Source organism: Entelurus aequoreus, linkage group LG17, assembly GCF_033978785.1.
Source record: "Entelurus aequoreus isolate RoL-2023_Sb linkage group LG17, RoL_Eaeq_v1.1, whole genome shotgun sequence".
Lineage (NCBI taxonomy): Eukaryota > Metazoa > Chordata > Actinopteri > Syngnathiformes > Syngnathidae > Entelurus > Entelurus aequoreus.
Window position 1 is genome coordinate 38493494 of NC_084747.1, and position 27337 is coordinate 38520830.

Below are 27337 nucleotides of genomic sequence, written 5' to 3' on the forward strand. Positions count from 1 at the left end.
CCGGTGGGCACGGTCCAACATAGCCTTGTTGTCAAGTTTCAGAACCTCCTGCAAGAACTGAGCATCGAACTCAGTCGTACGGGGGCCCTCACAGCCCTTCGGGAGGCCCACCACTCAGACATTATTCCACCTCGAGCGGCCCTCTAGATCATCGCATTTTTTTAGAGAGGAGATCCACGGTGGCAGTTAGCTTGTTGACGCTAGTGCGGAGTTCAATTAGCTCGTTAGTATCTCCTCTCTGACAACGGATTTAAAATTGTCAAGGATGTCGGATGGCATTTTGTCCATCTTCTGACTTATCCATTTACAAAGGGCCGAGTCGATGACCGACTTCTCCATGGTATCTGGATCCGGAGATGTACATCCTGGCTTGTCGGATTTCCTTCGGCCAGACATCGCGGAATTCGCAGGCACAATCCAAAAAAAATAAGCTACATACAACAGGTCAGTAAAAAGTATGGTAGCGTTGACGGCTGGAATTAGTAAAAGTGGCAATAAGATATAAAAAAGGTCACATTTTCATGGAGCCATCGCTACGCATGTCTTGCACCGACCATGCTTACCCGGAAGTCACCTTCTTTCCCTCTATCCTAAGTTGTCTCCCAGTTCCCGTCACTGAAAAACATCCCCACAGCACTATGATGCCACTACAATGCTTCACTGTAGGTATGGTATTGGCCTGGTGATAAGCGGTGCCTGGTTTCCTCCAAACATTAAGCCTGACATTCACGCCAAAGAGTTCAATCTTTGTCTCTTCAGACCAAAGAATTTCTCATGGTCTGAGAGTCTTTCAGGTGCATTTTGGCAAACTTTTTACTAAGAAATTACTTCCGTCTGGCCACGATACCATACAGGCCTGATTAGTGGATTGCGGCAGAGACAGTTGTCCTTATGGAAGGTTCTCCTCTATCCACAGATGAATGCCGTAGCTCTGACAGAGTGACCATTTGGTTTTTGATCACCCTCCTGACTTGACAAAGATGAATGCAGCAATGTTCAGAGACATCTTAGTTGAAAAACAAATTCAGTTTGAGAGGTGCTGCAAAGAGGACTTGGCGAAGACGAATGGGCGAAACTGCCCAAAGATACGTGTGCGCAGCTTGTGGCATTGTATTCAAAGAGACTTGAGGCTGTAATTGCTGCCAAAAGTGCATCAACAAAGTATTGAGCAAAGGCTGTGAATATTATGTACATGTGATTATTTTTTTTAAATTTCTAATAATTTAGCAAAAAAAACAAAAACTTTTCACATTGTCTTATGGAGTATTGTGTGTTGAATTTTAAGGACAAACATTTATATATTCCATTTTGGAATAAGGCTTTAACGTAACAAAATGTGTAAAAAGTGTTGTAAATAATTGCCGGATGCACTGCATTGTGTGTTCTGTCTTGGAAGGGGAATGAGTATAGCTTTATTTGCTGACATGAGAATGTGTTCACACAGAGAGAGTGAGCATCGTGAAATCAGCTGTGTTTTGTGCTGCACACAGCGTCTGGGAACTGCCCCCACCCCACATGGCAGGGGAATTTTCAGCTTGCATGCCTTGTGGATGAGTCCATTAGAGCTTGTAACCAAAGAACAATTTCCTAATCAACAGTCAAGTTTTTCCCCATATCTGATGCAAAAAACAATCCAGCGGACCCACCAAGGTCAAACACATGTTCTGTGACACTGTTTGACCATTTGGTTCAAAACTTTCTTCGCAAAACATCAATTATAATGGTTTTAATCTCTCTAATCAAGAGTCATGACCTTTAAATAAATGTACAATCAGTGTTTTAAATAATATTCTAACATTCTCCACAGTCACACAAATCTCACACAAATATAAAAATAAGTTAACCACTGTTAAACCATTCTTTACTTTTTCTTTGCAGTGTACTTTTATTTCTTCTTCTTTCTTATTATTGTCGGCTTATAGTTGAATTAACCATATTGTGCTGAGCAGCCTATAATGCACGTACTGGACAAATGACCGCAAGGCTAATTTACATAAAGGATCAAACCAAATATAGGCGCTGTCGTCCTTAACTGTAGTTATCTCAATCATTGCGTACATTCGGTACTTAAAATAACAATATTATTAGCCATTGTTGATTTTTTATAATATGTATCTTGTTGTGCTCGTACAATCTTAAGGAAATGGAGGCAAAATCGTCGAAACCATCAGTTGCGCTGTTGATTCAGTTTGCTCTTGAACAATTACAAACTGGTGTCTGCTAAGGGCATATTTGCCAACCCTCCTGAATTTTCCGGGAGACTCCCGAAATTCAGCGCCTCTCCTGAAAACCTCCCGGGACAAATGTTCTCCTGAAAATCTCCCGATTTTCAGCCGGAGCTGGAGGCCACGCCCCCTCCAGCTCCATGCAGACCTGAGTGAGGACAGCCCTTTTTCACGTCCTCTTTCCCACGATATAAACAGTGTGCCTGCCCAATCACGTTATTCCATAAGAGGCGTCCGGCATACCGCCGATGAACATGGTGCAGATGGAGAAGATCTTCTCGGCGTCCGTGTTGGCGCACACGTTGCCAAAGCCGACGCTGGTCAGGCTGCTGAGGGTGAAGTAGAGGGCGGCGATGTACGAGCTGTGCACCGACGGGCCGCCGACCGTGTTGTTGACGTAGGGCATCTCCAGGCGTTTGCCCAGCTCATGGAGCCATCCTTGGGGAAGAGACGTGAAGGACAACAGGGTGACAAGAACTAAATCATCCAGACTAGAGATAAATTGTATTATTATGTTTATCTTACCTAAAAATAAACATATTTATTAATTAAAAAAACAAAAACGAAATACATTTTTACTATATTTTGCTAAAAACATAAACATTAATTGTATTTTTATTTGTATTTTTTCTGACTCCTTATTACATCCAGCCATAGAATTATACATTAAAATAAACATTTGAAATAATTAATTTTAAATGATCATAATAATTCATTTAAAATTACCATATTTAATTATTAAAATAATTGCTTGTTTATCAACAACTTTAGCATTTTATTCATTACATTTTGAAGCTCTCAGAAGCCAAGTTATGTTATATTCCTTAAGATTTATTTATGCAAGTTTGAAGTATCAATTATCTAAACACAGTTTTGTTTGCATACTTTCAGGATGTATATATATATATATATATATATATATATATATATATATATATATATATATATATATATATATATATATATATATATATATATATATATATATATATATATATATATATATATATATGAAATACTTGACTTGGTGAATTCTAGCTGTAAATATACTCCTCCCCTCTTAACCACACCCCCACCCCCCACGTCCTTAAATCGGAGGTCTCAAGGTTGGCAAGTATGGCTAAGGTGAAACTACAGTAAGTGCCACACAGATCCCCAGGCAGCATTAGATTTATTCAATACAACACTGGCATTTAACATAAGTTGATAATTCATAAAACTCCTCTACCATTCCTCAGACAAAAAATATATACACAAAAAACAATGAAACCCAAGGCTATGCTATAGATTGTGATTATGAATGTTTCTCCAATAGTCACATCTCTGGTGTTTATTGTATTTTTCTTCTCCGCCATTACTGTCATCACATACAAAAAACTAAATCCATCCATCAATTCATCCATTTTGTACCACTTAGTCACTGTTAAATGGTCTCATGAAATGCTAAATATTTACAACAGTCTGTATGCAGAGATTTTTTTTTGTTTTTTTTTTGACATATGTAAAAAGGATTTTCTATTATTCACACCATCAATCAATACTGATCAATAAAAAAAGGTGTCAAACATTGTTCAGAGGACCCACACATTTCTTTCCAAAGGTATGTAGAATATAATAAGAGAAATTACTACAGTCCAGTATAGATTAAGTCGTTTGAATTAGTCAAAGGAAAAAGTATATTTAGACATCATGTTAGAGTAAGCAGCATATATTTTTTTTAAACAGCAGCAAAACAATGTGCAGTACTGTAGTAGCCTGCCCCTGTACTGTAGTGATTGCTGCCCCTTTCTCATATCAAATCCCACTTATAAATTAATTGAAATAGCTGCCTGGCACTATTCTTCTTTGCAAAGTATAGCAGGTGGATTAACACCCCCGAGAGGAAACATGATATACTGTGCAAAAAGTTGAATGAAATGTTTTATTGATTTCCCCCCATGCTTATGAAACTGACCTATACATCTAAAGTGTGCAAAAGTGCAGAATAGCAGGACAGATGAAACCAAGACTATAGTCAAACACATGGCCTCATTTCTCGCAACTGCTTTTGGCTCGGATTAGCCACCTTGTTTAATTACCAAGGGGAAAACTATTGGACACAGTTTTCCGTATGATGCCACGTTGCACCACAATCATTCCTGAAAGTGTCAATAAAACCATTATTTTTGATTGGCTGTTTCTGTGTAGAGCACTAGTCAGTCATCTTTTATAAAGAGAGGGAGGAGTTCAACCCTGAGCAGTCCAGGCTTGTTTGGACTTTAAAACGTCACACACACGCACAGACACACAGTAACGCACACATATGCACTCAAAATCAAGTTAATAAAGATGACCCTGAACCAGGGTCAGCGGTGGAACATTCATAACACCAAGTTGTCTATATAGTCAACCCCAAAGAAAACTAGCCAGAACATCTTTTGTGTGCCTGAATAATTGTCTGTGTTTGTGCTTGAAGGCGTGTGTCTACGTACTTTTGTGCGCTTCACCAGTAAGAACTTGTAGCGAATACTTGGCAAGAAGTCACTTTATTGCTGCTATGACTGTAGACAGGAGGTGCCTGCAGGGGGGAAAGGAGAAAGGGAGACATGGAAGGATGTTATAAGCTCATTAGATGAATATTGACAATTCTAACACGGCCGAAATCTGCAGGTAGTTCAAGCCAATGTCTAAGTTTAATATGAGCACCACAATCTTGGATGATTATTACTTGTTGTAAATACGTTTGTACATTATATCAGTTCTACCCATATTCAATAATCTACTCTTTTTTTTTTCAACAGAGAGGCTTCTTCTCCCTGCCTGAGGGACACTTCTTTATTGAGCCACTCCCCAAATCTCCAAGTGATCTTGAAGGGTCTCCAGAGCCCCACATCATCCTCCCAAGAGTTACCACGGCAACACACCGGGAGAAACGCAGTCCGGAGGGCAGACATGCACGTAGTTCATGCGGAGTTCAAGGTGTGTATTTTTTAGTTTAGTTTAGTTTATTTATTTCGATCCCCATTAGCAACAGCAGAAGCTGTGTGTGTGTCCGATTAGTATAAACTGCGGTAATAAAGTCATAAACCTATGAAAATAACGTTGTATATTTTTGGGAAAAATAAGTCTTTTTTTTTTTTTTTTCTTTAAATAATTGAATATATTTTTGAGAATGAGTTTGCATATTTTCAAGAAAAAAAACATATCATTTCATGAAACAAGGCATTTAAAAAAAAAAAGTAGTTTTTAAAGACAGGTATTTCTAAAAAAATGTTTTGCCTGAAAAGGAAATTGTATGTATTTTTTAAGGAAACCAGTTGCACATTTCCCCCCCTCAAAAAATCTGTATTTTAGAACAAAATCAATTTTTATGAGAAAAAAGTTCCACATTTAAAAAAAATTGCGTATTTTAGAAACCAAGTAGAATGTTTTTAAAAGAAAAGTTGCACATAAAACATCTGGCATATTTTAAAGACAAAAATGTTATATTTTCAAGAAAAAAGTCTTAGTTTTATGACAAGGTTTAAAGTTTGTACATTTTTAACCAATTGTATTGCAATATTAGAATTTACCTTGTAATTTGATAATAAAGTGAGATTATTCAGTTAGTTGGTTACAGCAATTGGCAAGCTATATCTTAGTTCATAGAGGATGACTTAAAGACATATAGTACCATTATGATCTGGTAAGTGAACTGTTTCATTGATGAAATAATGTGACTGCTCCTATATCCAGATCTTCACCAAACCTTAATGTGTTCTTCCTTGGGCGTCCACTGTGCGTGTGACCTTTTGTTTCGTTCATGACTTAATGAAATTAAATTAATTTAAATTGTAATTAATTTAATGTTTTTGTCCATCAGATGCCAAATATGTACAAGTGGATAGAGAGCGGGAGGAATGGGAGAGGGTACACCGTCCCATGAAGTCCCGCTCCCAGCGCTCGGTCAGCAGGGAGCGTTGGGTGGAGACCATGGTAGTGGCGGATTCCAAACTCATTGAATATCATGGCAGCGACAATGTGGAGTCCTACATCTTCACCATTATGAACATGGTGAGGCTATACTTCTGTCACATTCATATCTCACTTGTTGTTAACTCAATTCATTTTATATTGGAAAGGTGGCAGGTATCTTCCATGACGCCAGCATTGGGAACGCCATCCACGTCATCTTGGTTCGACTGATTTTACTACAAGAAGAAGAGGTAAAGAAACATTTATGTTGTTTTTTTGCATTAAATGGGTCCTATTATGCAAAACCAACTTTTTTTTACCTGTTAGCACCTGTTTTTGTGTATTTGGGAACCCCACATGTCCTGAAAATGTGAACTTGGTGGCATGGCGAAGATATTCATAAAACAGTCTTGCTTTCTTGCGAACTTGCTCCAAACAAGCCGTTTGGAATTTGAGACTTTAGTGACTATTTTACGTTAGCTACGGCAGCGGATATCTCCATATATGGTTTACTCGCAGAGCTTTGCGTGAGTCCGACATTTTTCTTCAGTTGTAGTCGCTAAGTTCCTTATTTTTCTCTATCCTCTTGTTGTGGGGCAGACTGGTTCGTAAATGCACATGCTATTTGTAATAAAAAGTAGCGTATAGTTTTAACTTACATCTGTCAGTATAGACTTGATATGGAAGCGCTAAAAATTACAACATGGTTGACGGGGTAGAGACTCAGTTGAAAGGGGCTTAGCCTGGAGTACAGCACTTAAATAAGACCTCCCGCAAAACAGCGCATTCTTAAGACAGTCCGAAAAGCGCCTTTAAGGTGGTATGTAAACATAATCTCTGCAACATTTTGACCAAAGCACCACCATTACATGTTATGTAGATCACAAGGAAGTGTTGTAAATGTACAGAAAAAAAATAATGAAATGATTTGACAGACACATTATATTTGACCTTTGAGCTTAACTGTCATGGATGTTTGGTATTATGGCATTTTTTAACTCTGCTGGCTGTCCCAGAAAGGACTGAAGATCGTTCACCATGCAGACACCACTTTGTCCAGCTTCTGTGCCTGGCAAAAGAACTTAAATCCACAGAGTGACACGCATCCTGCCCATCATGACGTGGCTGTGTTGGTCACCAGGTAAGTAATCCACGCACACACAGGCACACTTGCTTATAAAATTGTATATAGAGTATACAGTATGTGTCCTACTTTCCATTAAACATGACCTAACACACTGACTTGTTTCATTAGCTGGTAACACAAGTAAGTAACACACTCAAGCACAGTGCTGGTGGCGGTGGTAACATCATATTCTGGGGATGCATGAATGGACAGGGAACATGAATTCCAACAGGCAGCTTACCAACATGATAAGCCTTCAAAGATGACACGCTAAGAAGATGAAGATGATGAAGTATGTCTCTTCTAGACCTGAACCAAATTAGGCACCTCTGGGGCATCCTCAAGTGTAAGAAAGGTGGAGGAGCCCATGGTGTCTAACGTGCACTGCGATTTCTACTTATTAAGATTCTAAATCGATTTATCATTTCGAGAATCGATTAAAAAAATTAAGTATTTTTTTGTTGTAATTTTTTTAAGGATCCCTTTTTTGATTAAAACATTTAACAACTATTATTATTATTATTATTGATAATGTTAATACATTGTTCTATTTTATTTTTTATTGTATTCCATTTAATTATTGTATATATTCTTAATTGCTTTGTAAATTTCTATCCTAATTATTGTAAAGCTGTGATTGGGTTGGAGTTGGGGTTGTTCTTTTTCCTTTTATTAGACTTATTAACATTCTGTGATTGTTTGTAGGTAAAATTTAAAAAATACATTTAAAAAAAAATAAAAAATGTGGCCAACACTGCGTGTACAGTATGTCAGCAGCCAGGAGGAGATTTTGTTAAATGTAACCTGTTTTGAAAAGTTTTTATTATGATTTGCCCAAAGATTCCCACCTCTTGTGCTCACACTAAATATTCACACTCCAGACTAATTTAAACACATTCTCTGTGAGGGGTACGTACTTGAGTTGCCAGTTTTTAGACAGGAATTGCAGTGTGTTCACTCCAACTATATATTTTACTTCAATACGCCTTGATCCTATCAGGAAGGACATCTGTGCTGGGATGAACCAACCATGTGAGACCTTAGGCCTGTCTCACCTTTCGGGGATGTGCCAACCGCACCGTAGCTGCAACATTAACGAGGATTCAGGCTTACCTGTCGCCTTCACCATTGCCCATGAGATGGGTCACAGGTCAGTGTCAAAATGGTTTGTTAGCTGTACGTCCTAATGTGGGGGCTTCATTTGCAACTATCTTTCCCGCGATTGTTCAGAATTTGTTAATAGCAACATACAATACACTATGAGAGAATGAAAGCTATTCTTGTAAGAGAGCAGATCTTCTTATTGTTGAATGTGTATGAGCGCAGCTTTGGAATTCATCACGACGGCCAGGGGAACGACTGTGAGCTGGGAGGGAGGCACCCCTTCATCATGTCAAGACAGCTGATGTATGACAGTTCACCTCTCACTTGGTCGTCTTGCTCCAAGGAGTACATCACACGCTTCCTTGAGTGAGTCCACATTCAAGCTTTTGTGGTCCTTTGGTTGTCTTATTTCAAAGTTTTTGATTCGAAAAAAAACTGGCCCACCATGTTTACAATATCTGAAGCTAAACGTCGACTCATTGCGGACTGTTAGAGGCTATCATCTTTATCCAAACAGTGTCAGGTTTCATAACCCATTTTGTGAAGCATTAACCCAGGAAGGACATGGTGAGAGACCAACATTTCGTACCAAAATAACAAAGCAGCTTGGGCTAACATAAACTCACAATGGGAGGAGGAAACAGGAATGCACCCCAAAAGGGGAATGATACAAGGAAAACAGCTATTGGAGATGCAATGGAAAGCATGGAACAAAGAAAGCGAACACAGAGAACAAGAATCACAGGAAAATTAATAAACCAGCGACTAGCTCCTTCTTCTTCTTTTGGTTTAAAGGCAGGGTGCACCCGAAGGTGCAAGCCACCACCAACTGTACTACAGTATGTAGCATGTGCTATGATACTACGTTTTATATATAAAAATTAAATACAAAATGAAATAGTGTCCAATCTCCGGTGACTAGCTTAAGCCCCAGCTGAGCTAAATAAAACACCAATCCCTAATGACAAATCATAGACATAGGTGTGCTCCCTTGCAATTTCTTACCAGAGCCTTAAAGGTAATGATATAATCCAAACAGGAAACAGATGTGACAAAATAAAAACACAAAACCGGAAATTCTGTTACATACAATATTGATAACTAGGAGCTCAGTAGACGTCTATTGGACATTTTCTTAGACAAAAAACGCTTAGATTTTAGTATCACGGTACAATAACGGTAACTTTATTACTGTTTTGCAGGATTAAAATAACATATTAGTAAATGTTGATATATTTTTCACTCTATAATAAGGCTTTGACATTTACGGTTACAACCCAATAAATATTACTTAAGTTGTTTTGTATCTAACTCATTATTTCCAGTTTTTAAGAGACAACAATTATTGTTGAGAAGCTTAAATTAAGATCAAGTATGCACAATAATAATATTTGTTTAATATTCAAAATAATCAATGTTTATAATTATAATAAATAAATAAATAAATAAATAAATAAAATAATCAATGCGGTATAGCTCGGTTGGTAGAGCGGCCGTGCCAGCAACTTGAGGGTTTCAGGTTCGATCCCCGCTTCCGGCCATCCTAGTCACTGCCGTTGTGTCCTTGGGCAAGACACTTTACCCACCTGCTTTCAGTGCCACCCACACTGGTTTAAATGTAACTTAGATATTGGGCTTCACTATGTAAAAGCGCTTTGAGTCACTAGAGAAAAGCGCTATATAAATATAATTCACTTCACTTCACTTCACTTATAATTATAAGTATAACTTATAAGTTATAATTATAAGTATAATTCACTTCTGCAGCTCACTATCACATATGGGTTACAGCAGTTTGTTAAGGATTTATAAAGTGTTTATTGACCTACCACAAAAGCACTCGGAAAGCGCAGACCTACACCAGGCCCTACCACCCAATAGTAACAAAATCCCGAATGCAGTTCTCACCGGGTTCTTCGGCTTTCTGGGGATAGGCTGATTGGCAACACTAAATTAGCCCCAGTGTCTGAATGTGAGTGTGAATGTTTGTCTGCTAATCTATGTTGGCCCTGCAATAAGATGGCGGCTTGTTTAATGAAAAGCCCCCAATAACATTTTGAGTTATTTTGCTATCTAACAGACCAACCAACAAACTAATGGCCATGATTACATAACATCCTGGTGGAGGTAATATATAACTAAATTTAAAAAGTGTATTCTATTGTAAAGTGATACATTACTTTTACTTGAGTTTTGGATTACATTTTTTTTACTGCACTCTTGCCTGCCACTGTTTTCTTATAAATAAGTTGAGAACCATGCAATTATCTAATTGTATAATTGTCGACGTATTTAATTTTAAGGAAAGACAAGGAAACATGCAACATAGGGGTTTTTAAAGTGTGGGTCTACTCAGGCTCAACTGTTTTTGGAGTACAGTTTTCCGCTCTATTTACAGTACTCTGTCACCGTAGGAATTGAAAATATTATTTATATTGCTATCTATTTTGCCTGTTTGAAAAAAATATACAGGTGAAACCCAAAAAATATGAATATCGTGCAAAAGTATTGGGATCGTGGGGGCGCATAGCTGCGAGGGTGGTGTTCTCACGGATGTGGAAGGATTAGAAGGAAGTGGCAGAAGCAGCGTACAGTAAGATTTATCCCAATGACGAAGGCAAAAGTACAAAAGATAAACATGCCGCTAGCATGGTTGAGCTACGGCAAAGCTACACAAAGAACTAGCATAAGTGTCGTAGCAAGTCGCTAGCAAACTTACATTAGGAATGACAGAGGGTGGCAAATGAATGTAACTTTTCGCAAGTGGCGAACATTGATCCAGCAACTTAAGGCTGGGTGAACAAAGAAAATAAAGGGGATGTGACAGGTGGGACCACAAATCATTAACTAAAGACAGGTGTGTCCATTCAGTGCCCTAGGCAACAGGAAAAGTAAACAGAGGAATGACTGCTGAGGACAAAACAGAACACTAAATTGACAATAATAACCAAAAATAAATAAATAAAGATATGGCCCGGGACAATAGATCATGACACAAGGAGTTGTTTATTCCAGCAATTAGATTTACAAGGTGAAACTGATTGGCTCAAAACATGCAACTCAAGATATTTCAAGCCATCTTTTGGTATAATTTTGATGATTATGGTTTACAAATTATGGAAACCCTGAATTGAAAATCTCAGAAAATGTAGGGGTTTAAAAAAAACTGTAAGCGATGATCATCAAAATTATAACTTAGGCTTGACATATATCATTTTGCATGAAATTAGTTTATATTACATATTAGTTTCATATTTGAAGTTGAATTGCTGACATTAACGAACGTTTGCGCAATATTCAAATGTTTTGAGTTTTACCTGCATTTCCTAATTTTTCCCAAGCTGCTGGGACTCCCTGAAGTCTGCCATACAAATAAATAAAATAGTCAAAAATGTCTCTTGTTTACCATCTTATTATCTTTCTATGTCTTTCAGTCGTGGATGGGGCTTCTGCCTGGATGATCGTCCTTCCAAAAGAGACCTGACAACCCCACTGGCACGCCTCGGTGTTCGCTACACCACGCACCATCAATGTCAGCTCCAGTATGGTCAGAATGCCACCTTTTGCACAGAGGTGGATGTAAGTATTACTCAGCAAGTTAAAGAGAAAGCATGATAATAGTCTCATATCTGGAGATTTGTGTCATTATTTAGAATGTTTGCCAGATTCTTTGGTGCTCTGTGAATGGCACTTGTCGCTCTAAACTGGACGCACCTATTGATGGCACGCGCTGTGGACCAGAGAAGGTAGATTGGGTGCCAAACCCTAAAAGTGGACCTAACATGATGCTTCTGTATTGTGCTCTGGCTGTAAAAGACTTAATTTGGTTTTGCCTCAGTGGTGTATCTCTGGAGAGTGTGTCATTGTGGGCAAACTGCCTGAGACGGTGAATGGAGGCTGGGGACAATGGAGTACTTGGTCCTATTGCTCAAGGACTTGTGGCACTGGAGTTCAGTCAGCTGAGAGAGAATGTAACAACCCCAAGTAAGAGCTAATTTTACTCTTTGTAGCACTCGTTTTATAGTTCTGCCTTCTACAAAATACTTTGGCTCTCCTCCACAGACCGGAGTTCGGAGGGAAGTACTGTACGGGTGAGAGGAAGCGTTATCGGACCTGTAACACTAAACCCTGCCAGAAGAATAATCCGACTTTTAGAGAAATGCTGTGTAGTGAGTTTGACACTGTGCCCTACCACAACGAGCTCTACAAATGGATTCCTGTGGCGAACCCCTGTAAGTGTTGCCACACATCCCCTAAGCCCATTTATGAACTTTTATGTCTTCCAGTAGGGGGAAGCATTTACAAAAAAATATGCCCCCCGTTTTACTGCAGTAAATCCCTGTGAGCTCCACTGCCGACCTGTCAATGAGTATTTTTCGGAGAAGATGCTCGACACTGTGACGGACGGAACACCGTGCTTCATGAACAACAACTCAAGGAACATCTGTGTCAACGGAGTGTGCAAGGTAGTGTGGCTGGGTAAGACACTCAGAGAGAGAGAGTGGATGTACCTATGAAACATCTTACATCATAAATCCGGGGTGTCCAAACCTTTTCCACTGAGGGTTAACTGAAAAATCAAAAAGGCCAAACAAATTTTATCAGCACATTGTGAGGGAAGAGAATACATATATGAATCGTTACAGTTTACACAGTACAGTACATATTCTGTACAATTGACCACTGAATGGTAACACCTGAGTAAGTTTTGCAACTTGTTTAGTCGGGGTCTGCGATACTCCATTCATATATCATTTCATTTTATAAAAATATTTTAATAAACTCCTTAATTACGGATACTTCTGATTTTAAGTAACCCATGTGTGAGTCTCTAATGTGTTTATGGTTGTGTGTTTCTGTCTTAAGGAGGTGGGCTGTGATTATGGCATCGACTCCAATGCAGTGGAGGATCGTTGTGGCGTGTGTTTGGGTGATGGCAAAAGCTGTGAGACTGTCTATAGGTCGTTTGACAAGGGAGACGGCTTCGGTGAGTTCACCGGAAATTATATTTGAGCAAGTAAAAGTGTAAACTACAGTGAAACCTCCCAGTTTAAAAACTGTCAGTTCCAGAATACTAATCATGAAATTAACCAGTTCCAGGGTCAAGCTGTCGCCATCATACAATAAAACCTTGCAGTGTTTTAAATATTAGTATAATGAAAAAACGAGTTGACTTCATATTATGAATTGTGTTTTATGTGTCCGTTAAACTCCAATTATATTTGCAATCTGCAGATTATTTGAAAATACCATCCACAAAACACCATAACTTCAGACGACCATTTTGAATATTCCGCTGGCAAAATATTCTGCAATCTCTGGAGAGTCGGGATAAAATGACATCACATGGGAGACTCGTACTGCACAGATTAGTGATACTGAAAATATGCAAAAATTGGAAAGAGATGTGCTGTGTATCATTCACAATCCCTATGTAAGGCAATAACATGTTTGTTTTTCTTTTTTTATACATTCAAAATCATAAATAAATAGCTAATAATTGAGTCAACGGATTGAGGGTACTCTAATGCGCTCATAAAACCCTCTAAATAACCATTCAAAAACCACCAACAATACTCCATTTACATGTTGTGACCTGAATATTAACCAAGTACTGTATTAGTGATATTGTTATCATAAGCACCAACCCAGACAGCTTATTTTAGCAGCGCATTGATGGCAGTGAGCTAACAGCTAGTTTAGGCTGCTATATTGTTGACACACTGACACGCTTCGTCTCAAAACTTGTAAAAGTTAATTCTAGATTATAAATCATGCCTCTCACCTAGTAGTAGATGAATGTGGCTATGTACTGAGAGGCTGGTTGACTTTGACATCCCCCGAGATGGCGAAAAAGACACAAAAACACGCTTGTTGCGGCACCTGTGTTCTCTTCGTGAAGATTGTGACTACTTATTCATCTAAACAGGATTATGTGATTGTGCCGTCGGTCGTTATCCCAGCGAGAGCGGACCTTGTGCAGTAACTGTTTGTTTTATTATGGTGTATTATGGTTAGTTTGTATGTTTAGCCCTTAGCAATTCAGCTGAATCAAGTGTTTCACTCAAGTTGCATCCGTTTAGCACTTGGCTTCTAAAACTTGTTGCTCATCCTCCTTGTGTTCAGGCTAAAAAATATAAGGTTCTGGATCATAATTAGTCCCAAAGTAGTCGCTGTAGGCTCTGATGAAATATGTCGTGAGTAGTAGGTTGTTGAAGTAAACGTCATAGATCATGTGATTGGCTTCTTCATTGACTCTCAAATGGCTCAGGAATCTCTGTGAAATTGATATTTTTTTTATCATAAATTTTTATGCGGAAATGTTGGCCCTGCGATGAGGCCGTGCCTTGTCCAGGGTGCAGCTGGGATAATAGGCTCCAGCCCCCCTGCGATAGAAAATATGTGGATGGATTTTGTGAGTCTTTTAGTATTATAAATCAGATATATATGACAATCCCTATAATATAGAGGCAACTTGTCTTTCCATTATACTCGTACTATAAAGGTGTACACACACTCGGCCAATCGCATGTGCTCTACGTCCCAGCATGATTCTATGCACATGGAGCGAAATTATAGTATGTTAAAGCAGATTTGTTGATGGTTACTGACACAATTTATAATATACATAAAATACAAAGACTCAAAATTATCAAAAAATCACCGCAAGTTTGCTTGCCTGTGACTAAATTTGTGTGTGTATCATTTAATTTATTCCCTCCTCTCGCAAACATTAATGACAGTGGCAACCTAGCACAAAGTGAATAGTCAGAATGAATCCAAATAAGAAATAGTCCAGTAAGTTAGAGATATTAGATACATAAGAATAGAAGTGATGGGATGAGCAAATGTCTCATGACGCGAATGCACAGCACAGGTGCTATTCTACCATGTGCTTAAGAAGAAAGACTTTGCAGTTGCAAACATAAGTCTTTCACTGCGCGCCTTTATCTAAGGTGTGCACTCTTGGTGGAACAAACCTGAAATTTGGGTGTTCCCTGTCAAATCCTGCATTGCCTGTATTTTCTCATTGACCTAAGTACTTTTGCCTCAACGTGCTTCTGTGGCTGCAATAAGTCCAGTGCCCCGAGAAGGCGAAACATTATATTGCATTTAGATGTAGTCTACTCCACACGTAACACAATGGTAAAAGAGACTTCCATAAAGCTTTCAAATCTCTTCTGATCGCTTCAATTGGACTATGTTTATACTGCAGGTCAAAGTGGACCAAATCTGATTTTTTCGAAATCAGATTTTTTTCCGGGTGACAAGTAAAATGTGATCTTTATCAGACTCCATTATAAACGCGCACAGGCCCCAATGTGTCCTCGACGTCACTTGAATGTGCAGTTCGATAAAGTGAAAACAAAGAATATTGACTGGATTTTGTAATTGAACAAGGAAGTCGTTACTACCAGAGAAAAATATCGGCGCCACAGATCAGCATGTTAGTGGGTTTGTGCGGTGGCTGTTGTGTATAGGAAGTAGGCAGATATTGGAAAACAACTGCAGGAGGAGGAGGAAGAGAATTGTAAAAAGGAAAGTGATCGTGTGGCATACACGAATAACGTACCTCAACCAAAGATGACTTACAAGTTCCAAACAGGTGAATTGCCGTTTAGACTGCAGTCACATTTGAAAAGGTCAGATTGCAAACGGATTTGGACTACCTCCTGATGTGGTCCAAATCTGATGCAAAAATATCAGATTTGAAGCATTTGAGGGAAAAAAAATCTGTTTTGGTGTCCACCTTCAACATCCATTGGAGGAATAAAGGACCATAATACCGCTCCGAATTAACAATCAAAAATCAAAATGCACTTCATTTACCAGGCTGTGTTTCTGCTTCACTTGACACCACTCCCACTCTCGCACATATCCTGCGCATATCGGCCGCATTTGGACAATCGTTCAACACATACAAAGATTTCGGCTGGACCGTGAGGCCATTATTTACTAAGTGACTATTTCATCGAAAATACATGTAGCGTCTATCAGGCGCTATACATAGGACGATGAGGACATCACCAATAATGATTGATTTTTTTGACAGTTAATATCAAACTGGCTGCTGTTACGCTTCCCCTCGCAAGCATAGACACACACACACACTCACACACACACACACACACACACACACGGGGTGGTGTAGCTAGGTTGGTAGAGCAGCCGTTCCAGCAACTTGAGGGTTCCAGGTTCGATTCTCGCTTCCACCATCCTAGTCACTGCTGTTGTGTCTTTGGGCAAGACACTTGACCTACCTCCTCCCAGTGCGACCCACACTGGTTTAAATGTAGCTTAAAGGATTTGTAGAAGGGGTTTCACTATGTAAAGCGCTTTGAGTGTCTCGAAAAAAGCGCTATATTAATATACTTCACTTCACTTCACACACGCACGCACTCTGCTCCTCCTAATTATAGCACACACGCACACACATAAGACTTCGAGGGATTGTCCTGCGGGAAGATATGGCGGGGGGATGAGGATGCCTCTATGGGGCTCCAGTCCTCCTACTTGTCCCCTGCTCGTCCATCCCTCAATTTTAGCTACATGTTAGACACTTAGGGTATGGGGGGCTTGGGATGGTAGGGTCCCACCATGGCCTTGATGTCCCCCAATTTTAATCGCATTATTAGTCCCCACAAGCATACATATCTCCCTCACGGTACAGTACACACATCAATAGACTTAGACTTAGACTTCCTTTTTATTCTCAATCAATCAATCAATCAATGTTTATTTATATAGCCCTAAATCACAAGTGTCTCAAAGGGCTGTACAAGCCACAACGACATCCTCGGTACAGAGCCCACATACGGGCAAGGAAAAACTCACCCCAGTGGGACGTCGGTGAATGACTATGAGAAACCTTGGAGAGGACCGCATATGTGGGTAACCCCCCCCCCTCTAGGGGAGACCGAAAGCAACGGATGTCGAGTGGGTCTGACATAACATTGTGAAAGTCCAGTCCACAGTGGATCCAACACATCAGCGGGAGTCCAGTCCACAGCGGGGCCAACAGGAAACCATCCCGAGCGGAGACGGGTCAGCAGCGCAGAGATGTCCCCAACCGATGCACAGGCTAGTGGTCCACCCGGGGTCCCGGCTCTGGACAGCCAGCACTTCATCCATGGCCACCGGACCTATGCAACTCCCCCTCGCAAGGGACAGGGGAGAAGAGGAGAGAAGAAAAGAAACGGCAGATCAACTGGTCTAAAAAAGGGGGGGTCTATTTAAAGGCTAGATTATACAAATGAGTTTTAAGATGGGACTTAAATGCTTCTACTGAGGTAGCATCTCTAACTGTTACCGGGAGGGCATTCCAGAGTACTGGAGCCCGAATAGAAAACGCTCTATAGCCCGCAGACTTTTTTTTGGCTCTGGGAATCACTAATAAGCCGGAGTTCTTTGAACGCAGATTTCTTGTCGGGACATATGGTACAATACAATCGGCGAGATAGGCTGGAGCTAAACCGTGTAATATTTTATACGTAAGTAGTAAAACCTTAAAGTCGCATCTTAAGTGCACAGGAAGCCAGTGCAAGTGAGCCAGTATAGGCGTAATATGATCAAACTTTCTTGTTTTTGTCAAAAGCCTTGCAGCCGCATTTTGTACCAACTGTAATCTTTTAATGCTAGACATAGGGAGGCCCGAAAATAATATGTTACAGTAATCGAGACGAGACGTAACGAACGCATGAATAATGATCTCAGCGTCGCTAGTGGACAAGATGGAACAAATTTTAGCGATATTACGGAGATGAAAGAAGGCCGTTTTAGTAACACTCTTAATGTGTGACTCAAACGAGAGAGTTGGGTCGAAGATAATACCCATATTCTTTACCGAGTCTCCTTGTTTAATTGTTTGGTTGTCAAATGTTAAGGTGGTATTATTAAATAGATGTTGGTGTCTAGCAGGACCGATAATCAGCATTTCCGTTTTCTTAGCGTTGAGTTGCAAAAAGTTAGCGGACATCCATTGTTTAATTTCATTAAGACACGCCTCCAGCTGACTACAGTCCGGCGTGTTGGTCAGCTTTAGGGGCATGTAGAGTTGAGTGTCATCAGCATAACAGTGAAAGCTAACACCGTACTTGCGTATGATGTCACCCAGCGGCAGCATGTAAATACTAAAGAGTGCAGGGCCAAGAACCGAACCCTGGGGAACTCCGCACGTTACCTTGACATAGTCCGAGGTCACATTGTTATGGGAGACGCACTGCATCCTGTCAGTAAGATAAGAGTTAAACCAAGACAAGGCTAAGTCTGACATACCAATACGTGTTTTGATACGCTCTAATAAAATATTATGATCGACGGTATCGAAAGCGGCGCTAAGATCACGAAGCAGCAACATAGATGACGCATCAGAATCCATCGTTAGCAATAGATCATTAGTCATTTTTGCGAGGGCTGTCTCCGTAGAGTGATTTGCCCTGAAACCGGATTGAAAAGGTTCACAGAGATTGTTAGTCACTAAGTGTTCATTTAGCTGCTGTGCAACAGTTTTTTCGAGAATTTTGGAAATAAACGGAAGGTGGGAGACCGGTCGGTAGTTTACCATGAGGTCAGGATCGAGGTTAGGTCTTTTGAGCAGAGGATGAATAACCGCTTTTTTGAATGCTAGGGGAACAGTGCCGGAGGAAAGTGATAAGTTTATAATATTTAACACTGATGGACCTAATAATACAAACAGTTCCTTGATAAGTTTCCCAGGAAGTGGGTCAAGTAAACATGTTGTTTGTTTTATCCCACTTACACGCTGTAATAATTCCTCTAATGTTATTTCATCAAAAATAGAGAGACTATTTTGGAGGGCAGTGTCCGTCGTATATACAGTCGTATTTGTGTTAATAGAGCCCAGTTGTAGCTGGGATGCGTTGTCTTTAATCTCCTTTCTAATGAGTTCAATTTTCTTATTAAAGAAATTCATAAAATCATCTGCCGAGTGGGTGGAGCTACTGGGAGGAGTCCCTTGTTGGGTTAGCGATGCTACTGTACTAAACAGAAATTTAGGATCGTTTTTGTTGAGGCGGATGAGATTTGAGTAGTATTTAGCTTTAGCTAAGGTAAGCATGCGTTTGTAAGTTATTAAACTATCACTCCATGCTTGATGGAAAACCTCAAGTTTAGTCGCGCGCCATTTGCGTTCCAGTTTTCTACATGATAATTTATGAGCTCTAATTTCTTCTGTAAACCATGGGGTGCGCCTTTTAGGGGCCCTTTTTTGCTTTAGCGGTGCTATACTATCAATAATTTCGCGCAAGGCATCGTCAAAGTTGTTAGTGAGTTTATCAATAGAGCCGACATAATTTGGGAATGGTGCTATTACCGAAGGCAGTAGGTCAGCAAGAGTCATCGTTGTGGCAGCATTAATGTTGCGGCCGCTATAGCAGTTATTATTATTATTAGCTTGTTGACAAAGAGTCAAAACTTCAAATTTTATAAGGTAATGATCAGACATTACTTTAGTATATGGAAGTATCATAACTTTGGAGGTGGTGACACCCCTGACAAGCACTAGATCTATTGTATTACCGTTGCGATGCGTGGGTTCATGTATTATTCGTGTAAGACCACAGCTATCAATTATGGTTTGGAGCGCCACGCACTGAGGGTCCGATGGGGTATTCATATGGATATTAAAGTCCCCCATTATGATTATATTGTCGGCGTGCGTCACTAGATCAGCAACGAACTCTGAGAATTCACTGATAAAGTCCGAATAGGGCCCAGGGGGGCGGTAGATAACAGCCAGGTCGAGAGGTAGCGGTGTGACAGACCTCATAGTAAGCACCTCAAACGATTTATATTTATTATTTAGGTTAGGGGTAAGGTTGAAATTTTCATTGTATATTAGTGCGACACCCCCTCCCCTTTTAAGAGGGCGGGCAACATGCGCATTCGTATAGTTAGGAGGAGATGCCTCATTGAGCGCAAAAAATTCGTCCGGTTTGAGCCAGGTTTCGCTAAGACCAATGACGTTAAGATTGTTGTCACTAATGACCTCATTAACCAATAACGCCTTGGGAGACAATGATCTTATGTTTAAAAAGCCCATATTATAGGTATTGGGCTGTTTTGACGAGTTTTTGTTAAGATTATCCGTAGTGGCAATATTAACTATGTTGCGTTTATTATGCGTAGTGCACTTTAAATAGTTTCGACCATATCTAGGAATTGATATGACGGGAATTTTCCGATTGTTTGCTTGGTGCTGCAATAGACTGGACATATCATAATTTGCCACCTCAGTAGAATGCATGTCCACCCCTGACACAGACACAACAGAAAAAACATTATGTGAATTGTGTATTATTCTAAGAGAATTGCTATGCGTACATGGATTATCCAGCCTGGCGCTGGCTAGTTCTAGCTTAACTGACTCCTCACCCGGACTAACAGACATTGTAATTGCCTGTGACCGGGCTTGCTCTAGTGTAGTCAGTCAAGTGAGACTTAAATAGTAGTCTATGTTTCTAGACAGGATGATGGCGCCTTCCTGGTTAGGGTGAAGGCCGTCTCTCATCAGCAAGCCTGGTTTGCCCCAGAAAGAGGGCCAGTTATCAATAAACGTTAGTCCCTGCTGCCTACAGTAGCTAGCCAACCACTTGTTAAGCGAGACTAATCTGCTATATCTCTCATCATTGCCTCTCGCAGGCAGGGGGCCAGAGACAATTACTCGATGCCTGGACATCTTTCTGGCGAGATCACAAGTCCTGGCTATGTTTCTCTTTGTAATCTCTGACTGTCTCATTCTAGTGTCATTGGAGCCAACGTGTACAACTATATTCGCATAATTAGTGGTGCGATTAGCCTGTCGTACGTGTTTACTAGGCCTGTTGCGAGTTAGCTCCCTAAGATTAGCTTCAATGTCAGGTGCTCTGGCCCCGGGGATACACTTTATTGTGGCTGGTTTGCTAAGCTTTATGTTTCGGGTGATGGAGTCCCCTATAACTAAGGTGTGGTGCCCGGTAGACTGGGGTGTAGGACTAGCTAAAGAGCTAAATCTATTATGCGTCTCAACCGGTACACCGTAGCTTGTAGGCCGCTTAGGACTGCTACAAGCTGGGCTAGTTAGCTCGCTACAGCTAACGCTAGCAGATGTGTCCGCAACATCTAAAGTTACGACATTACTCTGCTCTAACTGGCGGACACGGCCCTCTAGCAGAGCCACCCTCTCCGTGAGTATGGTGCAAGACGCGCAGGAAGCCATTACTCACAGTGTTTTCTGTCACCGAGTGAAGTTCCTGCTGTCCTCAGGGAAGTGGTCGCGGTCTGTAGGAGTAGCTTCTTACTGACCGGCGCTGCCTTTCTCCGCGCTAGCTTAGCAGCTAGCTAGCTGAGGAAAGGGTGGTGGGACAGAGATCGGGTGATTTGCAAGTTAAATAGTACCACTAAAAATGTTTGAGAAGTGATAAAGAAAGCTGTAGAACAATTAAAAGCACACAGATAGAGCGCTACTTAGCTTTTTCGCAACAGCGAACAGACGGCGAGCAGTCACGCACGGTGAACCGTGCGTGACTGCTCATTCAAATTTGAACTTTACAGTACAGATAGGGTCTGGAGGTTGGCTGTAACGGCTGACCTCCTAATTTTAACTACACAGTAAATCATGTACAAAGCCAATAACACAGGGCTGCCCAGAAATATGCAACAGTACTTCTCAACAAAAGAAAATACAATCTTAGGAATAGAAGGAACCTAAAACATTTATATACATGCACAACTTTGAAAGCATTTATATGTGAGATTAAACTATGGAATGGATTAAGTAAAGAACTCAAACAATGTACTGATATGAGCAAGAAACAGTACAAGCAGATGGTGTTCACAAAGTATACAAAAGAAGATTTGAAGTAAAATGTTTGATATCACTATCAGATACTCATGATGGGACAAAATCATAAGGGTACAATCAAATAGGCTCTGCTTTATCCTATTCCTTTTGAACATTGCTATTTCTTATTTCTCGCTACCCTCTGTCCCTCTACTGTCTCTCTCTCTAACCAACTGGTTGAGACAGACGGCCACCCAAAAGAGCCTGAGTTTTATCCAAGGTTTCTTCCCACAGAGTAGTTTTTGCTTGCTTCGGTTACTTTTCTGTTTTCTTTTTTGAATGCTGCTTGGGCACATGGGTGGGATCAGACAAGCTCTGCTTCTTCCCACTCCTTTTGGGCTGTTGAACACTTGAGCAAAAATGTTTGCTTGTCAAGTTTTAACATGTTTCAAATAGAAATACATTGACTGATTGATTGGTTAACATTGAGCAAATGCAGCTTAAACGATAAAAAGCCAAAAACAATAAAGCTGTCGCTCTTACCCATGTTGTCTCCCTCTATTGCTCGCCACAGCTTCCCAAATGTGTAACACTTCAAAAGGCCTAGACATAAGTGCAACACCCCCCACCCCGCAACTCCCCTGCTGCACAAAAATAGAAAGACGCACACACACCTTCCCACAAACATCATTAAACTCCACAGACTCCACTCACAGTTGCTTGTTTCTCCGCCATCTCCCCTCCCATCCAAACAAAATAAAAAGCAGGGACAGGGCAGTGCCCCCCACGCCGAACACACACATGCCAACCAATCCCGCAGACAGAGCCCACCCTCTATTAAAGATCAAAGTGAAGCTGTAGTCGTCTGAATGTGCGTGCACCACAAGCCATGGTGGTCCATATACTGTATTACCTTGCCGTGACTCCCACACCACTTACTGATTTTGACAGGGTACGTGGATGTGGGGGTGATACCAGAGGGGGCGCGGGACATCCTGGTAAAGGAAACTGAGGAGGCAGGTAACTTCCTGGCTCTGAGAAGACAGGGCTCTGAGGAGTACTTTCTCAACGGCAACTACATCATCCAATGGAATGGGGAGTACCAGGCTGGTGGGACCACCTTCTACTATGAACGTAGTGGGAACATGGAGAACCTCACCGCACCTGGACCCACTAGAGAGCCAGTCATGCTCCAGGTATGCCCACCTAAGGATTCCTTGCTTGAAGGATGTCAACATTATAGTAATACTTTGTAATAAAGAATGGCCTCTAAGCCCATCATAGGCATTATGACCCTTTGCATGATAATCCATGCTGTTGTCCAGTTGTTGTTTCAGGAGAAGAACCCAGGCCTTAAGTACGAGTACATTGTTAAAAAGACCAAAGAAACAGAAAATGATGTTGTCAAACCCATGTACTGGTGGAGACATGGCGCATGGACAGACTGCAGCACTACCTGTGGACTAGGTGGGTCCTGTGTTTGATGTTTAAAGGGATGATTTTTTCCTTACATTTAAAACACTTCCTTGTGGTATACACAACATGTAGTTTGGAAGAAGATAAGATTGTTCTATAAATATCTCCGACATGTGTCCGTGATTTTCGGTACTTATGGGGATCCAAGATACACAAAAACAGTTATAAATAGGTAAGGAGTTTTTTGGTTTTTTTTAATAATAGGGACCCTTTCAGACATTTCGCCTTTCGATAGTGCTTTCTTGTGCCACAAATTAGGATTTTTACCTCATCAGTTAAGGACTGAATTGTTGTGATGATGCTCATAAGTTAAAATCCTTTTCACATGAATGTTACTGTACACCTAAAATAATGTTGACATTACCAGAATAATCATTGCAGTCAAATTAGATTATTAATGTTGATTGGATTTAATGTCAGGTTCTCTGGGTGGCATACTTTTGTATTGTATATGGGTATTGCCGTATGGACCCAAATATAAGTGAATATTTTTTCTTCAAAAAGAAGTAAAAAAAACCCCATCTTTTTATCTTTGGGTTATGTAGATGTATTATACAGTACATGCAAACAAGTGGCACCAAATGACTTATCCCCAAGCAAGTCAGAGCATTTCCTCCTGTCACTCACACACACCAGTAACTGGCAACAAATAAAACCACTTGAAAGTGTCTTAAATGTTGTTCGAAAGTTAGCGAATACCAGAGGCTCATCAAACAAGTGTCAAGCAGTTAATATGACATATTTTTCATTGCTTTTTTGAATCCATCAGTTGGTATTTCACTGATATTCAAAAGATTAAGATTAATTTGGACCTAATTTGGCTCTACTTTTTTCTTAAAGTTAGAGGGGTCATCTTATATTCAGGTCATACGGTAATGTAATATGCTGCAATGTATTAACTAGCGTTATAATTACCAGTTTATTTAGTTACAATATTTTGTATATTATATATTTTGACTCAGCAATCACATTTCTCAGCATTTGCACAAAGGCTGGATTTACACTATTTGGTTTAAGTGACTCAAATGTATTCTTTTAAACTATGAATCAGATATCTACCACTGTGACTGCAGTGCAAGTGTAAGATTAGAAATACTGGTCATTGCGATACGCAGAGCAACATCCAGTTTCTATCTTACTTTGTATTTTGCAGCATCACCATGGAAAAAGCACTTACTTGATATACATTTCAGGGTAATGATTCTTTCTGATCCCAGATAGTATACCTTGATCATGATCTTCTACCTTTTCGCAATCTATAGTGCATGTCATTTAAGATTCAAGCACCCTAAGTAAGTACCCTAGCCATGGGATACTGCTAGGCCTTAGTGGGGGTACTGTATGCGCTGCGTTTGTGCTCCTGTTTGGTTTCATTCTGCTTTACTGAGATGGTTTTATTTATAAAACCATCTCATGATCTATAATATGATCTATAATCACAAGATGATTGTGATTATAGTTTTACAGACTTAGGTGCTAGACCTTTTTTCTGTCTGTCTTAGGTGAGCAGCACCAGCCTGCACGTTGCTTCGAGTTGGATTTGGGTGTTGTAGACGAATCTCTCTGTGACCCAGAGAGTCGTCCAGAAGATAGACACCGAAGGTGCAAGACCACAGATTGTCCTGCCAGGTCCAAATCTTCCTGATTAGTGTTTTATTTTTCATCAATCTTTTGGCCGTTCTGTCTCACTTCTCCCTTTGTTTTAAGGTGGTGGGTGGGTCGCTGGCAGCAGTGCACGGCCACGTGTGGTTCGGACAGCTTGCGGAAGCGTACGGTTCTTTGTGTCCGTACAGTTTTGGGTGAGGAAAGGGTGCTCCATCCAGTGGAGTGCAAGCACCTCCTCAAACCTAAACCTGTTGTGCCGTGCAACAGAGATGTACCTTGTGGACAAGATTGGGATGTTGGACTCTGGGAAGATGTAAGTTCTCTTCAGAATTATGTAGCATAATTTTCTCATCATATCATAATCGGCCTTCTTCCCAGTGTCCAGTGACATGCGGAGGAGGAGTTCGCTCCCGCACCGTGAAATGTATTCTGGCACCCAAAAAGCAGTGCGACCTTGCAACCAAACCACGAACCCGGTCTCTGTGCGCTCTGCAGAGCTGCCCAAATTCAAGGCTTCAACGACGTCCTGGGCCTCCACCTAAATACCGCCGCATTTACCTGCCTAAGAGCCACCCTACTGAGCGTTCTCCCCCACTCACAAGGACCTCAGCCACAGCAGTTATTGCCACAACCTCTAAGATCCCATCAACCGATCATTATGACATTAATGTTGTCGAGAAAAATCAGAGGAAAGCAACAAGTATGGAAAATACAGAAACAGAGGAAAGAGTGGATGTTGAGGATGGAAGCACACCAAACGTGGTGATGAACAGTCCTGGTTATGACTACATCACAGATGATAGGCCACGAGAGGAGGAGGGAATTATCGATCTGGACGTTGGTACTACTTGGGTCAAAAGTTCTCTTAAATCAACCACACCAGTGTCACATATAAACATCACACCCACTTTACAAACAAGTGTTCCTTGCATGCACACAACCACACAAGCCACCACATCCTCCCTCTTCACCTCACATGTCACTACCAAGATCACTCATGACAGCAACCCACGCATCTCTTCATACAGCCCCCAGATGCACAGGGTTCCTCTAACTACTCCCATGTTGAAGTTGCATTCGGTTCCACCCAAAACCCGTCTCAACACAACACAAGCTCCATTCCATTCCAGTACTGCACCATTCCCCCAGATTACCATTAAGGTTATTAAAGTGAAGAAGCCCACAGTGACTACCAAGAAAAGCAACTCTGCCAAAGAAACCCCAACCCATTCCAAAGGCAACCGCTCTGACAGCCAGAATCAGCCAGATTCAAATCCCAGGAGCAGCCCCTCCCAGGACCAGGGAGGGCCAGTCAGTATGGAAGTGTTCTGGGTCGTAGGAAACTGGAGTGAGGTGGGTGCAGACATTTAGGGCCATCATATATTATACCAAGAAAGTGCGATGCCATTATTTTCCAAGCATTTAAAAACATTTTTGTTATGTTCTAATGCTGACCACACTCCATTGATATTGTTATAATTAATTATCATACTGTAGTAAGCTGAGGTCTGCATATTACATGGGTAGGGTTTTTAGATTGAAATTCCTCAAAAGTACACAGCAAGACGCTAAGCAAATTTGAGGATCCTACCAGCAACTTCAACTTACTACGATGGTAATTCATAAAACCCCACATAATTATTGGAGTGTAGTTTGCATGAAAGCATAATAATAATTGAAGATAGTTAAAGGGGCTGTTTGCAACTTGCTCATAGTTAAATTTGCCATACCAAAAAATATAAGAACACCACCGGCAAACTTTTGTTACCATTAGTGGTTGACCAGAACATACATAATTTTGTAAATATCTCTATTTTTCACAATTGCTAATTCAATTGAATAAAAAAAACATGTCAGCCCGATGAATTTGATTGGCGTTCAGGCTTATCACTCACCCTGTCTTGCCAATATGTATGTGCAAAGAGCACGTGCACAGACACAAATGCAGTCCAATAGAAGCAACGAACAATTTGTATATTCTATCATAACAACAACGTGACTGCAAAATAGGATATGTAACATCAGCTAACAAAGTCGCTATCATTGGCTGACAACACACAAAGCTAATTCACATGCACGTGTTACATA

General features: G+C 40.6%; 1 protein-coding gene and 1 long non-coding RNA gene across 9 annotated transcripts in view; one reads left to right on the top strand and one right to left on the bottom strand.

Moving 5' to 3' along the window:
• adamts12 (ADAM metallopeptidase with thrombospondin type 1 motif, 12) overlaps positions 1–27337 on the top strand; it is a 69965-nt gene that overhangs the window by 35683 nt on the left and 6945 nt on the right. For 6 of the 8 annotated variants that reach the window (XR_009821719.1, XM_062025673.1, XM_062025674.1 and 3 more), the window contains 17 exons: positions 5006–5183; positions 6067–6257; positions 6326–6409; positions 7175–7299; positions 8285–8434; positions 8611–8754; positions 11823–11967; positions 12042–12134; positions 12227–12372; positions 12451–12620; positions 12721–12854; positions 13255–13375; positions 23120–23364; positions 23494–23635; positions 25147–25273; positions 25352–25562; positions 25628–26602. Coding sequence is in view for 6 of the 8 variants with exons in the window: in XM_062025673.1 (XP_061881657.1) it covers positions 5006–5183; positions 6067–6257; positions 6326–6409; positions 7175–7299; positions 8285–8434; positions 8611–8754; positions 11823–11967; positions 12042–12134; positions 12227–12372; positions 12451–12620; positions 12721–12854; positions 13255–13375; positions 23120–23364; positions 23494–23635; positions 25147–25273; positions 25352–25562; positions 25628–26602 (3381 nt within the window). In the remaining 2 variants the exon portion in view is untranslated. Of the gene's footprint in view, positions 1–5005; positions 5184–6066; positions 6258–6325; positions 6410–7174; positions 7300–8284; positions 8435–8610; positions 8755–11822; positions 11968–12041; positions 12135–12226; positions 12373–12450; positions 12621–12720; positions 12868–13254; positions 13376–23119; positions 23365–23493; positions 23636–25146; positions 25274–25351; positions 25563–25627; positions 26603–27337 lie in introns of those variants that run through there. The other 2 variants (XR_009821720.1, XM_062025680.1) reach the window with 2 other exon arrangements.
• Positions 2540–27250, bottom strand: LOC133632883 (uncharacterized). The gene is made up of 3 exons (XR_009821722.1): positions 27145–27250; positions 4697–4782; positions 2540–2663 (listed from the first exon to the last, which is right to left on the bottom strand). It is a non-coding gene; the product is annotated as an uncharacterized LOC133632883 (long non-coding RNA).